At 40.3% G+C, this 17,203-nt stretch overlaps 1 protein-coding gene across 1 annotated transcript in view; it reads right to left on the reverse strand.

Moving 5' to 3' along the window:
* Positions 1-3,776: 3,776 nt before the first annotated feature.
* The window catches only part of LOC137169704 (5-hydroxytryptamine receptor 1E), a 44,195-nt gene continuing 30,768 nt past the window's right edge, over positions 3,777-17,203 (reverse strand). The window contains exon 2 of the mRNA XM_067573018.1: positions 3,777-6,281. Within this exon, the coding sequence (XP_067429119.1) occupies positions 5,068-6,204 (1,137 nt within the window). The 5' untranslated portion in view covers positions 6,205-6,281 and the 3' untranslated portion in view covers positions 3,777-5,067. The remainder of the gene's footprint in view (positions 6,282-17,203) is intronic.

Below are 17,203 nucleotides of genomic sequence, written 5' to 3' on the forward strand. Positions count from 1 at the left end.
TTGTTTTTATGCTTTTTTTTGTCAGGCCTGCACCATACATGTTGCTGCATGGGATTGTTAGTTTCCACTGGTAAATAAATACACTTGGACTGCATAAGTGGATATTGTCTCAGTTTTTGTGCCTTGGCCACTTGGCCAACCTTACAAAGATGTGAGAATCCTTACTTCAGATGCAGACATCTTCTCTCTATTAAGTGTTCATTTTTGTTTTAGAGTTTATATAATGTTTATCATTACACTTATGGCCAGGCAATAAATTATACAATACTTGAAACAAAATAATATAAGAGGGACATAATAAATATTCACCAGAAGTTGATCAAAAGTATGGAGGCACATTCACTAAAAAATATAAAATCATTTTCTGGTGTGACGGCAATGACTTAACAGCTGCAAGTTACATAAAACAGCCCTCTCATGGAAAATATACAACATACTTCACTTGATTTTTCTTTCTTATGCACCAACACTACTGTAGTATTTTATCAGCTCACGTGTAAGTGGCCTAAAATTAAAACAAAAAGGAAACAAAAGGATGCTATTGTCAAAAAAGAAACAAAAGGATGCTATTGTCAAAAAGGAAACAAAAGGATGCTATTGTCACAGAGGAAACAAAAGGATGCTTGTCTAGAGACTCTGCAGTCCGACTCCATATTCCTTAGTTGCCATTGTCCACCAGTCCACCAGATGTCCTCAGATTTTTTCTCTCTGTTTTGTGAGGACTGGACTGAGTGGGAGAAGTATTACTTCTGTACTTAAGTTATTTTCATGTATGTCAGTTTGTGGAGTCATTTCTTATGTTGCTCTGTTATTCACTTTAAGTCAATAGACAGAGATCTAATATTGGGATATGTGAACTTATGGGTTAAGTTTATGTTTTCTGTCTTCTGGTTTTGGTGTGTCTTTAAAAGACATGGCATTATAATATTTTAGTTGCCTTTACTAGTTAGTTTTTATTTCAGTGTGTACTCACAGCTTACTCAGTCTTAGTTGTTAAGAGGATTGTGTTTTCTGGGATTTGGTTTTGTTTGCTCTGTTTCCCATCTGTGTTCCTGCACTCCTCCCCTGCCTGTTTTTCCCTCCACACCTGCCCTGTATCAGTCTCGTCAGCCCTGCCCTGCTCCCTGTGTTTCCCTCAGCCTATCAGCTCCTTGCGTGTTCTCAGTTTGGTCACTTGTTCCCCATTCCCTCATTAGTTCAGTTTGTATTTTAGTCCTGGTTTTCAGTTCAGTTTTGTTGGATCCTCTGTTCTGTTCGTGCTGGTTTGTTCAGTCTTGTTCTGCTCACACCAGCCAGCTTTTGTTTTTGCTTGCACTGTTTCAAAAAGGAAAAATGAGCCATAGATTGTTTTCCAAGATGAAACGAGTCATGTATTCTTTATTTCCACAGGATCAACAAAAGGCAGTCTGGTTTAAATTACACCATATCTGGGTAGGGGCGCATTGATAAGAAATTACACTCTTATGGTCTTTTAAAAGAAGATTAGATATTAGTATAGAAAGAGATGGCTGAAGAAAGAAATACCTTGTGTTGATGAATAGATTGACCTTGTGTGCAATATTTATGTAAAAGAGAGCACTGTTTATAAAGAGAACCCAGAAAGATCTATTTGTTGAGAAGTGGTCAAAATGGATTACTTAGGTTTCATCTTTGAGTCAAGATTTTGTGTATAAGTATTATAGCTTAAATGAATATTAGACTGCATGTTTGAGTGACAGTTATGCTTTTCCAATAATTTAATTCAAATTTATTTCTATAGCACCATCTCATACAGTATCAGTTCAAAATGCTATACATAAAAACAAAAATAAAAAAATAACAGCAAAATGTGAAAATAAACAGAAACATCCATGCACACATACACATAAAAACACATAGATACCATGCAAACATGGTGTATTCATTTAAGAAAATGCTCAAGTGAAAATGAAGGTCTTTAGTTTGGTTTTCAAAGAACACAGTGTTGGAGTAAGTCTAAGTTCAACAGGCAAACTGTTCCATTCTTTATGTGCATAAATACTTAAGTGCTCTATAGGCACATGGAGATTTCCACCCTGTGGCTGGACAGGTTTGCTGGGGTTATAAACAAGACAGCATGTCTGAGATGTACTGTGCAGCCAGACCAGCAAGTGCTACATAAACCAAAAGGAGGATTTTGAATTGTATCCTGAAAACAACGGGTAGCCAGTGAAGGTTCCGGAGGACTGGAGTTATATGGTCTGATTTTTTTGTCCTGGTTAGAACTTGTGCAGCTGAGTTCTGGATAAGTTGTAATCTTTTGTTTGGAAAACCCATAAACAGAATTGCAATAATCAAGCCTGCTCATGACACATGCATGCATGAGTTTCTCTGTGTCAGATTGACAAAGAAAGCCTCTGATTCTGGAAATTTTCTGAGCTGGAAAAAGGCAACCTTGGTGATGCTATTGATATGGTTCTTAAAGTTGAGTTCATCATCTATGTTTACTCTTAGGTTTTTAATCTGGTCACTTGTTTTTAGTGATCTGGACTCCAGCTACTCGCAAATCAGCTGTCTCTGGCCTTTAGCACCTACAACCAAAATCTCAGTTTTCTCCCTGTTCGGCTGAAGGAAATTTGCTGCCATTCAGTGGTTGATTTCTTCCAAGCAGCTGATGAGGGAGTTTATGGATTGGAGGTCATCACATTGAGAGTGATATGAGAAGCTGCGTGTCATTGGCATAATTATGGTATCTGATGTTATGTTTGCTGATAATGTAACCAAGGGGAAGCATATGTAGATTGAAAAGAAGAGGACCACTGCGGGACCCCACGCACTAATTTGTGCCTGTTGGAGTGGAAGTCTCCATGTGTGACAATGAAATCTCAGTTATGCAGGCAGGATTCAAACCACTAGAGAACCGTGCCAGACAGACCCACCAAATTACTTAGCCTTTCCAGATGAATCCCATGATCCACTGTGTCGAATGCAGAGCTTACGTCTAGGAGTATTGGGACTGAGGTTTTTTTTTATTGTCACTGTTGATATTCATGTCATTAACAACCTTTAAAAGAGCAGTTTCTGTGCGGATGTGATGTGTGGAAGCTGTGTGGCGGATGCTGTGGAATTATTAATGTGAATGTTGAAATCAACAGAAATAATTACTTCGGTGTTGTCAATACAGATATTTGATAGCAGATCTGCAAAATCACTCATGAATTCAGAGTTGTATTTAGGTGGTCAGTACATTATCAGAAGCAGAATTGAAATGTCACACTGTAGATTGACAGCATGATATTCAAAGCTCTGGTTCTCTCCATGTGAGACCTGAAGACAGTTTAAAGAATCAGAGGAAATGGCTTCTACTTCCCAACCCCGTTTACCCTGCCTTGCAGTGTGCAGAAATGTATAATTTCAAGGGTGATTCCTCACGCAAAAGAACATCAAGGTCATTATCCTCAATAGGTTTGCTTACCATAAATTACTTATTGGTCAGGGAAAGGACGCAGCTGTCAATCATGATCCCTGCTTCATATTTGGGTGAAGGTGGGGGGGGATGAATCTGGTGCTATGATTGGTTGAACTCTTTTGCTTTTCGGCAGGATAGACGCTGCTGCCTCTTGCTGTTAGATTTGAGCCCTGCACATGCACAATTGAACCCACAGGTGTCACCTAGTTTTGCGTAGTTTAAAGTGACAAATCGAATAACATTAAAAAGATTAACAATGTCAGCCTTCAGCAGTTCAGATTCTTTACATGAGACATCATACGATCCAGCATGAATGATGAGTGGCTTCACAGTGGTGTGCCTCTTAAGGATAGATGGCAACTTTTGTACTATATGTTTTAACTAACCTGGAACTGACATGTCTGACAATGGATTCACCAATAACCAGGATATTTGGATCTGCTGTGGATGATGTCACAAGGCTTACCCGGCTATTTGGAGGCACAGAAGAGCGCAGATTACCTGGCTGTTGGTTGATATAGAGGGAGCCAACTTATTTGCCGCAGAACTGGCCCACTGCCCCACTGAAGTAGAGTGAGATGAGGAGTTGGCAGAACCACCACAATCACAACTGGAGGACCCTCCAGCCCTGCCCGAAGGTGGACACTGATGGCCATGATCCAGATAGCGCAGCTAAGTGATTTTCACTGCAGGGACAGTGGCAGCAGAGGACATGTGTGGCGTAGCTTTGACTGAGGTTCTCACCACAACCTATCAGGAGCAGATACTGCTGGACAGTCAGCAGGATTGTGAGACGCTCCAGTGGGGACATGGTCTGGATCTGGGCAGGTTTGGCCAGAATCACCTGGGTGGTCCGGAGCTTCGTCTGGTAGCGCTGCAAAGCGATTTGTCAGGTTGAGTGGTGGGGGTGAAACGACCGGACCTCACCTCCTCCTTCCACCCCTGACCACCACCTCAGACCAGGTTGCCTGTGGGTTGGGGGTTGAGCAAGTGGATGACTGAGGGTGCATTGGATCCCACAGCATGGTATCCGAGATGGTGGAGTTCGTAGCTGAGATCTTCCTAGCCTGTGCAGGGTGCCATGTCGATATCACTGGACAGCATGGAGTCCTTCTTCCACAGCTCTGCGGAGAGCCTATTGATATCTTCCTTGAAGTTAGTAACCTCTCTGTTAGTGTGTGTGAGCAGCAGACAGTCTTCACAGGGTAAGTTCATAGAGTAAAAACAGCAGTACTGTTACCTGCAGTCCCCATTGGCTAGCTAGCTCCAATGCTAAAAACAAGCCCTAGCTAGTAGCAAGCAGTACCAAGCAGCTGATGGCCAAAAACTTTTACCTTTTTAAAAACATAGGCTATAGGTAAAACAACCCAGATCTAAAAGTGTAGCATAAAAATGTGGTGTAAAAAAAAAAAAGTCAATTCATGAGAGAGCTTCTGGTGGACAAACACAATGCTGACGCATGCACCGGTAATGAACAAATAATAATTATTTAGAAGTATTTTATTGATAAAAACAAGCAATACATTGTTTGTTGAGTTGTAACTTTTTTTTACTTGAAAAACACAGCATCACACTCCATATTGCCAGTAGACAGACTGCAAGTAAGGTGCATACATCCCTTTGGTGTTGTAACCTCCAATCTATGCATGTTCTTTTCGTTTGAGTAGCTTTTTAAAAGCCAGCTTGAAATCATCATTAAAGCTTGTGTACAACAAGGGGTTGATAAGAGAATTGATGTAACCCAACCAAGTCAGGACGTCCGAGGTAAGCTGAGATGGCTGTAAAACCCGCAGTCCCACCAGGACCTCCTTTAAAAAGAAAGGCAGCCAGCAGATGATGAAAGCCCCAAGGATGAGGCCGAGGATTCGCGCTGCTTTCCTCTCACGTGAGGTACATATCTGGTTCTTCTCATCCTGCCCGTCCATGTCCGTCTCAAAGGAAGGGATGCGGATGGTGGCGTTGAGTTTGTCAGTAGTTAGCGTTGGGTCTGAGGTGGACAAGTCTGACACGCAAAAAGTGTGGGATACACGGCAATGGTTTACAGAGTTCTGACTGCCCATGCTGCGGCTGCTGAGGTGCCGCGAGGAGCCACGTTTTTGATAAAGTGTCTTGGCGGCGTTGTAAATCCTGTAGTATAAGATGAGGATGATAATCATGGGGATGTAAAATGCACCCATAGTTGAATAAATAGTGTAGCCCAGGTGGTCATGCTCTATGATGCACTGTTGGAGATTGCTGCTGCTGGGCCTCTGCCTCCAAAATAAGGGCGGCATGGATATAAAAATTGAGATGACCCAGACTATTCCAACCATAATGGCAGCACGGCGGGCTGACCTCTTGCGGGCATACTCAATAGCTTTGGTGATGGCCCAGTACCGGTCCAAAGCAATGACGCACAGGTGCAGGATAGAGCAGGTGCAGCAGGTCATGTCAACACTCAACCACAACTCACACACCACCTGACCCAGGGACCATGATTCCATGGAGATGTAAAGGATGCTGATGGGCATCACAAGGACCGCCACCAGGAAGTCAGTGACAGCCAGGGAGCAGATGAGGTAGTTGGCTGGCAGATGAAGCTTCTTGGTGGTGCAGATGGCGATGATGACAGCACCGTTGATGAGCGCAGTGAGGAGGGTGAGGAGCCCGAGAACAACCACCACCACTGCCATACTGTCTGTGAGCTGGACTGCCTGCAGGCTACTGGTTGGTGGGCCTGTGTAGTTTGTGATGTTGGGTCCTGCAGTGCTCTCCCCTGGGTACCTCTCCATGTCCATTCCTGTCAATGCCTGGCCCGTCCCTCCCTGGAATCGCTCCCAGGGAGACAGTGCTCTCTCAAGGGTCAAAGGTCAGTCTGAAACAGACAAAACAGGCAAATAGTACATCAGGAACCATAAAAAGACACTAAAATGCACTCAATGTAGGAAACAAGTATAATAACTTGCAAAGAATGCAAAAAGTAGTAGTTTTTATTTATCATTTTATTCAATTAATGATTTACTTTATACAGATTAATTCATATATTTTGTTCCTATAAAATGATGTTGTCATGCTTTTCCCTTTAAACTCTAAAGATGACCCACTGTTGATGAAATATTAGATTATGGAATAAAGTCTGCAACACATATCTGCCATTCTTAAGTGCTCCTGCATTCTTTGAAAGTTATTATACCTGTTTCCTACCTAGTTTACCAAGACATCTGATATGGCATAATCTACACATAGTCATGATGTACAACACTTTTGGTGCCCTGCCACTCACACAGGGATTTTTCTTGCCTTCCACAATTCCAGCCACGGACCTGTGTTGAATGTCATACCCCTCAGCTCACAAATACTGTATATAGTTTCATTTTTTGAAAAGGCCCAGTAATCCCTCCCTCCCCCCAAAAAACAGCTGATCACTATAGTTTTTAGCAAACGTTACTCAAACAGGAGGAAATAGTGCATTTTCTGAGGACTATTTTCAGCAGAGGATTAATCCCTATTTGGTGCTAGGGTATGTTGGTAGGTCTGTCAGTCAGTCTGTTGTTCTAGCTATCCATCCGTCCAACATTTCGGTCTATAACGATGGAATCATAGGAAAAATCCCCTCAAAGTAAGCCTGTTTTTCAAGGAATATCAAAATCTCAAAGACTGTAATGAAATTTGCTGTTTTTAATGTTAATGGCCTGCCTTGAATTTTCCTCTAGTACCATCCTGATAACAAAATCTTTATTTTATTTTTATTAATTTAATTACTGGCTGGTATACTCCATCAGAAGTGCTTGTTGGATGGTTGCATAGTGTTTTCATTTGGTGTTTTTCTTTGGTCGCATTAGTCACATAGGTGTTCAAGGTAAAAGCATGTCAGTCCTTGTTCTCTGATCAAGTGACAGATTTGATTAATGAGTGATATAAACTAGGTCTCTTAAGTTTTATATGAGTCATTATGGAGCAGTTAGTTGATTAATTCTATGAGTTATAGACCATACTGGTGCAGTGTTACTGTACATTATTGATGGCTTTTCTTCCAAGAACATTAATGTATATTTCATGGATGATCTAACTCAATTATTTTTTAAATCTCAGCAAATAGAATTTTATCCTCTAGTGAAATGTTGGCTGAAAAGGCAAGATAACACAATAAAACATGTAAACCACATTATGCTTTGGAATGGGGAACATCCTATAGTTCATGAATGGAAATGCAACATTTTAAACCCAGTGGTGCCTTTGCAATAAAGAGTCCAGTTTGGTCATTGAAGGGTTGAGTGCAGCTATTTATGCACATTCCATAATCACTGAAAACAAAGACAAAATGCATCTACTTTACTATGAAGAGGTAAAGAACACATACAACTCTAATGTATAAACATTAATCAGGGCAAAAATAAAGTTATGTTGCATTGAGGTTGACCTTGAGGAAGACTGATGTACAGTCACTGCATGTCATATTTTGAGCTTAAATATTCATCCTTGAACTTGGAAATATCACCCTGAAAAAATATCTCACCCCAGGGTTCAACCCACTTGTTATTTCCAAAGCTTTCAACCACATCTCCTAACCTTCCTCTACGGATGGAAGTTGCTTAATTGTCATGGCGATGGTTTAGTTTTTATAGAGGGTTCAGATCTGCCTCTGCGCATATACAATCACTTGATCAAAATCCTATACACATGTGATAACAACTAAAAGACTACAATATGTGGTTGAAAGCTTAAGAAACAGTAAGAGTTGGACCTTGTGTTGAGAATGTGACATTAAAGCATCATTAATAAAGGCTTTTATTTTTCTGCAACAACAAAGAGGTGAGATGTTTGGAGTGGATGCTAATGGCTGTTCTCAAGGTTTTATGTTATGATTTAATTTTATATAAATTGTATTTTATGTAAGCTTATGTGCTCTAGGTGAAGCCTTGATTTTCTGGTAATCCCTTCCTCTTCTTTTGTTGCCACTATCAACCTGTGGATAAGGAGCACTTCTTTTGCTTTTCAGACCCAAGAACTACTTCCCCAATTGTATTTTACAATAATATCAGGGATGCAGTGGATTGATTTTCAGTTGAAAAAAGTTTTAAGTATTATTTCTATGTCAAACTAATCTCCCAGCTTTCCAAACAACACATGCTAATGTGAGCTTTGAGGAGCCATGAGATACTGCTGAAACACTACTGACTGGAAACGGTGGACGGGGTGTGTTGGAGCAGCTAAGTGGTGACACTCGATGACAACAGCAGCTCAGTGGCAGCTGTCACGGTGGACATGGTTGACTGCCGCTCCTGTACAACCTCTTCAACACACATCAGCTGAACCAATAATCACTGACAGGTGGGCCAGAGCAGTGGCATGCTGTGAAAACGGCCAGGTCCCCCAGGGGAAAAACACACTGACAAGAGACCAAGATACCTGGGATGAACTCTTTCACTGAGTTACCTTTTAAATCTGAAATATCAGGCTGCCACTTTCTAATAAGTCACCTTTATGAAGGGTTTATAGGTTGTAACTATTGACTTTTGAAGGGCTGCAACAAGCAATTATTGATTAATCTGCATTTTTTTTAGTTGGAGAAATAGTGTGACAAAAAAGTGACAGAAGATAAATAAGATAGACATAACAGACAGACACACAGACAATAACGTAAAGCAGTTACAGTTAATTAGGGTATGTGTGGATAATGTGTGTGTGTGCACATTTGGATGTTTGTATGAGAAGTAATAAGTAGTACGTATGTGTAAGAGAAGAGAGAAAGAAGAGAGCAACAACAATATCTTAATGTAAAGTGTATATGTAGAAGTGTGTATGTGTGTGTGTGTGTTTGTGGGTGTGTGTGTGAGTATGAGTACAATGTGCTATGGGTGTGTGTCTCCAAGGTGATGTGTGTGTTGCAATATGTGTTCTGTGTGTTGGAATGTGGGAATGTATGTAGCACTAGTCCAGCCCCAACAAGGACAAGAATGGGGACCATCTTTCTTTAAAAACTGTGATGTTGCTGTTATTGTAAGCAGTGATTTTTTCCTTAGTTATATATTCTGAAAGGAGGTTGGTACAATGGTTAATCTTTTTTGATTTTTTTGAATTCCAGTTTAAGAGAATTGTTTTCTTGGCAACAGTTAGAGAAATGAGCAGGCTGTTCTTGTATTTGTTTGGTACGTTGATTTTTGAAGTGTCTCCGAGCAGACAGTGGAGAGTTTTTGTGTTGTAGTGTCCCAAAAAGAGTGAACTGGTTGGCAGGCCCAGAGTGCCTGAAAATGATTATCCATTGTGCCTATTGTGAGCAAGTGTCTGTGTTTGCTAGTCCCATTTTGTGCATTTTATATTGAGTAATATGTATTCTGTCGATGAGATTGTATTGATTAGCTGCAGATCTACAATCTGCAGATTTTTTAAAATTTATCAATAGTCTGTAAAATATATAATTAATGAAAAAATCTGTTTTCTATAGCCCAAGATGTTGTCTTCAGTTGTCTTGTTTTGCCTGACCAACAGTCCAAAACTCAAAGATATTCAGTTTAGAATTATATAAAACAGAGAATAGCTGGTGTTTCTGCTTGAAAAATCATTAAATTATTTTTATTTCAATTGACTAATTGATGAGTCAACTAATCATTTTGGCTCTAGATGTTCGGTTCATTACAAAGCTACAGCTATTAATTAATTGGAACAACAAAGCATGACAAACACCTCTCCTTGGTGATATTTTAGTCAAGTCAATAATTAAGTCATTAATAAAGTGTAACAAGTGTCTCACTTTCTAATGAGCCATCATGTCTGCAGATATAAATGTTAATAAACCATTAATAACAAGGGTAACAGGTCTCTCACTCTGATCTGAAGCACTTTTTCAGAAGGTCAGGGGTCTCCTTCATGAGAGCTTGAAAAGACAAAGCAAGTCTTCTCTCTGCTGCAGGAGGATAAACAACAGCCGGAGAGATTTTTCACAACCTGGCAACCCAAACATTGTTGCTATCAACGGCTTGTATCTGATCTACAAAACATTAGCAATGTAAAAATTAACCATTAATTAATTACCCAAATATGGTTTTAATTAAAACTCTTTATGAAGGATGAATTATTATAAAATGTTACCAATCTCAGTTTAGTTTTAACTTAACACATCTATATCAACTTTGAACTGACAGTTTCAAAATTTTAAAAGATGATTCCTGCAATTTAGTATTCCACTTTCAAGAGACAGATTATAAAAAATAATGGTCAAAGTCAATGAAAGAAGGCCAGATATCCTAACTGAAGGGCAAAGCACTAGGGAAGTGTTTTTTGATCTTGCTTCCATTTTATTAAATCCACACTGACTCTGAGACATGCATTTGACGTGTGTCAGCACTTGAATGCTGATGGGTTTTTTAAAGCTTTTTCTGGCATGCACTGTGAATCATAATCTCAAAATCACAAAAACCCCCTCATTTCTATATATAACATAATGATTGATCAGGTTTTCTGGTGTTGACAGTGAGGACAGTTTAGCTAATGCCTTCCAACGATGTCTCACTTGTCATGTGGATTCACTTCCCATTGCAATTTGATAGTATCTTTCACTAGACCCCCCCTGAATGGTAAACACCTACATCTTTCAACCTCCACAACTCCAATTTGTAACAGCTTTTCCCTTACACGTTGCAGTCTCCAGGGTCAACTAGACTTTAACATGTCTGTCTAGTTGTCATGGTTGATGGAGTGCTCCTTTCAAAAAAGCAGCATTTTTTGTTTCAAAGCTGGAAACTGAATCATTTTAAAAAAGGGACAGATGTTGTTAGTTGCAGCCTACGTGACTGTCATGTTAGTGTTATAATTTTCTCCTCTCTTTAAAGTTATAGCCTTGAAGATCTCTGTTTTGTTCTCTTTGGCGGCACCATATGGCGATAAGCTGTAATTGCAGGTGTGTTGTTCTTTTGCATGGATAACATTAATAAATTACTCTTATTGGCTTTTTACTTGCGAAGCTTTTATTGCACTTAGAGCAACATAACAAGTGTAGCTGGCGTCAGCTTGAGTACTTCCCCTGCTTCACTGTCCTCTGCGCTGCTGTGCGTGCAACACACACACAAAGAGCCCTTGTTGAAACACGAATGGAGTGGAGAGGAGAGGATATGGCGCCACCATAAATGACAACAAAAGGCAGCAGAGACTGATTATATATGTTGTTTACCTAATTTATGTGCACTCGTTTCATTTCAGCTCAGTGTGAAAGTCTTTACAGCGTTTTGCTATCATTTATGGCCGCGCTACTTTGTCTCCTCTCCCCACTGAGGAGCAGCGAGGGACGGGACTCAGCCCTCTGTGTGTGTGTTGCACTGTGCGTGCAGCACAGGAGAGACAGTTACTGTACATGCAATAAAAGCTTTGCGAGTAATAACAGCGAATTTGAAAAGGCTTTTAAAATATAAGCTGCCTCACACACAAGAGGCCCTCCTGTGTTGAGCCACATGTTTGTTTAATAGTTGTTAAGTTTCCCCTGATATACAAGTCTGTGCATTCCTCATTGCACTCAGTGCCTACACTGCACTAACCAAGTGGTATCAATGACCTTAATACTGACCCCACGACCTGGAACTCCCCACCAGTTAGAACTGAAGAAGCTCCTTGGATAAGTATATGGATATGCTGCTATGTCGAAGCACCGGGGGGGAACCCACTATACACTATATATGTTATTTTGTCATATATCAGATTTATGTATGGGGCATGCTTTCCACTGCATCTGTGTGTTGCTTGGCAACCATTCTGCTAAATGTTACTGAAGAACTACATTGCTTGGCAGAAAATTAGATTATGATTATTTGTTAACAATAAATTATTCAATTTTTGTTATGTAGTAACTGTTTTATAAAAGCAATAAGCCATGCAAGGCCGTGGTTTACAGTGATTTTAGAACAGCTATGGGGGTTTTAGGCACTCCACTCCATATCATGCCTAATAATGCCCCTTAAAATCACTGTAAACCCCTTATTGCTTTAGTTTAAGGTTAAAGCATGTAGTGATATTTAAAAAATCAGCAGAATGAGTGTTTGAGGAGTCGCCAACATGAATATTAAAATCACCCAAAGAACAATTCTAACATACTTTAAAACAAGTGCAGATAAACATTCAGGGAGTTCTATTAAAAAGCTGCTGATAGATTTTGGAGGGCAATTAATTAAATCAAATACGATCAGATGGAGACCACCTAGTTTAAACAGAAGAACTTTAAAGGAAGAAATTTGATTACATGTAACTGATGGCATTGTTACCACTGTAACAATCTCTCCTTTCGTCCAACCACATCGCTATTACTTTCCCTGTCTGCAGTCTTTTTTGCATGCATACTTGTAAAAAGCCGGGTAGAAACCAGGTTACCTGAATAAATGGCCAAGAAATCAACATTCTCCAGGAGAATCTGGGCACCATGAATGCTTGTACCAAAATTTGTGCAAATCCATTCAGTTGACATGGAATTATTTTATTGGATAACTGAAAATCAAGGGGAACATGAATGTCTGTTCCAAATGTCAATGGCAATCCTTCCAATAATTGTTGAGATATTTCACTCTGGACAAACATGGTGGACTGGCTAGCATGGTTAACAAATTACTGAAAGATTTTAGTGAAAGATTTATGTTGGCTTCATTAGGACCCGTTCTTCAGAACATAATTAAATAGACCAAAGCAAGAAATTCTTTCCCTCTTTCTGTCTATCACTCTCTTTTACATTATGGAATAATATTTCTCATGTATATGAATAGTGAAACAACATTTAATCAATTTGTCTGTTTTCCTAAAAACAATTGCTACCCTCAAGTAAAGCAGGCTTGATATTACTACTGCATGTGGACTATCTCTCCTCTAGGGCAGGCTATAACCTCTCCTCTGTCATGGACATGGCTAATCCCATGTGACAGTCAGTGCTCCAGAAACCACACATCCTGAGGGAAGAGATATACAGTAGTGGGTCTACATCTGAAACACTCACCTCCCTCAGGAACTAGACAGAGATGGAGACTTTGAGATGGACAGACATCAAAAAGAATGGTTTAAAGCAGAATATATGATTGACTTATCTTCCCCCCTGCATATGATAAAGTCCTGATTCTAGCCAAAGTGCCAAAAGGCTCTTGTTAATTTTGGGGTTGGAGTGCAAAGGCCCTTTATTCTGCCTCTTTAGATCACTTTAACACTGTATAATGTCAGGCTGTCCCAGTCAAAAGTTGGCAGCTGTGAGATAGATGCAGTGAAATCTTTGGTTGTCAATCTAAAATAATGCTGCTATATCACACTGTCAGACATGTCCACAGATGTGCTTTGACAACCACAGGCAGCCAAGCGTTGATGGTGTCAGAAATTTAGGACCAAATGTCACTGTTGCTCTGACCCAACCAACAAAATCACAATACGGCATGAAATGACACAAAATACGCTGGCTGGTGTCAGGGACGCATCGAGAAAACTGGATACTGTGTTCTAAGATGGCATCCCATTAATGTCCATCAAAGTTGCTCACTGGGTGTGCACACTGAATAAGTTCATCAGTTCCATGGCCAGTTGTGTGCATGCCCATTAGAGACTTCCTCTGGCAGAGCTGACTGACTTCCTGCACACTCTTCACACACACGAATGGCATGAAATGAATTACTGATGCTGCTATTCTAGACTTTGTAAAATTTTATTCAACCAAATGGATACAATTTTCATTATACAGAGCCACTCGGTGTTTGTGATGGTAACAAGCTGGGAAAAAGTGTATTTGGGCCAGTGTGTATTACGAGACCCTGCAATATGAAGTATGGCCACTATGGAAAAATCACCTCACAGTCCAGTGCTGTATATACATTTTTTTCATAATCTATTTGATGGATTGGCACACAATCACAAAACAGGTGTAAATGAGTCCAGTTAATCTGATTTGCTTAGAATGACACTAAATAAGATTTTGACAAAAAACAGATCTTTTAATAAAAAGATCATTGATGGAATGAGTTATGAGAAACTAGTGGGAGCTATTTGGTAAAACTTTTATACTCCTTTGACTAGATTATTTTTGTAAACAGAAAATATCAGGGTCTATGTACTAGCTGCTTCAATGATATCATGTTGGACTGGAGCTGCTGTGAGCCATTAAAAGTCAGAAAAAATATAAGCAGGATGGAGCTGAGGGGAACAGAAAGATAAAGTCGTGTGAAAAATAACAGACTGTTGCTTTGCTGCTCTATTGTCTGGTGATAAGGTACTGAAATGAGAGCTTTCCAAAAGTGCATATTTTATGCTTCTAAACAGGAATGCCTTAAAATATAGGTTGTATGAGACCAAACATGCAATTTTCAGCCATTTTCCTTTCATTTTACCAGCACAAAACATCAGTGCTGTCCTTTAGTAAATAAGGCAAAATGCATTTTGGTTGCCTAGCACGTACAAAGGGCCTGCAAATCATTAGTTTTGTTTCTTTCCAAGTACATTATTGCCCTTTGATTCACAACTAATTCATCCCACAATCTGACATGTTTCAAAAGTGATATTGTACACTGACACAGACTGCAACCAAGAATTTATTAGACCTGTATCTCACAGAGTGACTTACATTGAGCCTGCAAATTCGCTGTTATTGTACAGGGTATAGGGAGAAATGTGTGTTCATATCCTGTAGTTGTGATGTGATGCATTACAGAATAACTTGGTTGTGACCTTCTCACATGTCCACATTTTCAGCTCAAAGGCAAGATACTCAGAAAGCATGAATATTCATCACTGGATTGACCTCAATCCAGGCTGATTTGTGTTTTTGGGCAAAGCAGTTGGGGAGACACACTATGAAGGTCAGACTGTCACGTCAAAAGGCAGTATTTGAAGTGACAAGAGATGTCCGACCATAACTACCCCCTGCTCGCACAGATACACCATCCCACTCAAGCCCACTCTTGTCTCGCAGAGATTCTGACAGTAACAATGCTTCCAATTGAAAATTTTTCTGCCAATGCCACAGGGAAAATAAGACATGTTTACCTAATGGATTTTTCTAATGTAATGAAATGCTACTACAGCTACTCAACAGATCACTAAACTCACTAAACCATCATTTAAATACCAATTCCATCCATTTTCCACCACTTATCTGGCAAAATATGCAACTATGTGAACAGAAAAAAAGACCAATTACAGTAAATGCATTTAAAAATAAAAGCACAGCTTCAGCCTGAGGCAGTGGAAACTAAAAGTGGATACAAATATTGTGGGTCACGACCCTGTTTTTCTGAAAGTTGATATTGTTTCCCATAGCAACAGATACAAACTAGAGGCTACAACACCAGCCTCTGAGCAGTAGTTGGAGCCATTTTATTTAATGTCATTGATGTTTGAATTAAATATATGCAACACTGATAACATCTCATATTTTTGTACTTCATCCTGCACTCCTCCTGAGATGTTGCTGCTGACTGCCCACAAGAGATTAAATATATCCCGCACCTACAACATTTGTGTTGGGTCCTGTGGGATCCCTATCCCATTCCACGATTATCTTCATGTACTCCTTGAAACCCATGTGGGTAGATTTTTATGTGATTATAGCATCTTTTAAATTATTATTTCAATTTATTCTAAGGGCATTAGTTCTTTTGAGGCCTCTGTCCAGGAGGTATTCATCTCCCAATTCCAGAGGTTTTTTTTCCTGGGGAGGTTGGGAGTAAGGACTCCACATGGGTCATTTTCAGGGCCTCCATTATGGAAGCTTAGAGTTGTGGTCAGAAGGCAGGTGTCAACCTGTTGGACACCAGTGCTGAAGAATGTTGTCAAACTGAAGAAGGTCTTTTAGGTTTGGTTACTAGTCAAGGGGTCGCCTGAAGCAGCAGACAGTTATTGGGTGCCCACAAGGGCTGCAACCTCAGTGGTCGCCACAGCAAAAAGGTGGGTGTGGGAAGAGTTTAGAGAGACTATGGAGAAGGACTTGCAGTTGGCCTCAAACAGAGTCTGGCTGTCCAACTGTCCAACGGGAGGCACAGCTAAACCCTGGCAATTTTCAGCAGGGAAGGAGAACTAGTGACCTTGACTGGGGATATTAACAGCGGAAGGAACCATTTGAGGAACTTCTAAGTCTGACTGACACATCTCATTCGAGGAAGGCAGAGTTGGAAGCCTTACCCATCTCCCTGGCGGAGATCTTTGAGGTAGTTAAAAAGCCTCACTCTGGCAATGTGTCAGGGGTGAAAAAGATTTACCTTGGGATGCTGTAGGCTCAGGATATTGTTGGGCTGTCTTGATTGACAAATATCATGTGGAGATACCTGTAGACTGGCAGACAGAGTTGGTGGTTTATAAAAAGGGGACTGGTGGGTTTTCTCTAATTATCGGGGTATCATACTGCTCAGCCCACCCTGGAAATATTTCTACTAGGGTGCTGGAAAGACAGCTCTGACAGCTCAAACCTCAGATTTAGGGGGAGCAATGCATATTCTGTCTGGTTGCGGAATACTGGACCAGATCTTTACCCTGGATGCTGGAGGATTCATGGAGGGCTTGCCCATGATCTCTTCATGTATTTTGTGGACTTGGAGAAGGCTTTCCCTTTAGGGTGTCTTTTGCAGATTATTACAGGAATATAGGGTGCCCATACGGGCCTTGTATAATTCAAAGTACTTGACAGGAAGTGATGTATATTCTTGATGGGTGTTGGGCTCTGCCAGGGATGCCTTGACACAATTCTGTTTCTGATTTTCATGGACAGTATCTCAAAGTGCAGTCATGAGGTGCAGACTGTTCAGTATAGTGGTCTCAGGATGACATCTTTGCATTTTGCAGATGATATGGTTCTTC

This window comes from Thunnus thynnus, chromosome 18 (genome assembly GCF_963924715.1).
Source record: "Thunnus thynnus chromosome 18, fThuThy2.1, whole genome shotgun sequence".
Classification (NCBI taxonomy): Eukaryota; Metazoa; Chordata; class Actinopteri; order Scombriformes; family Scombridae; genus Thunnus; species Thunnus thynnus.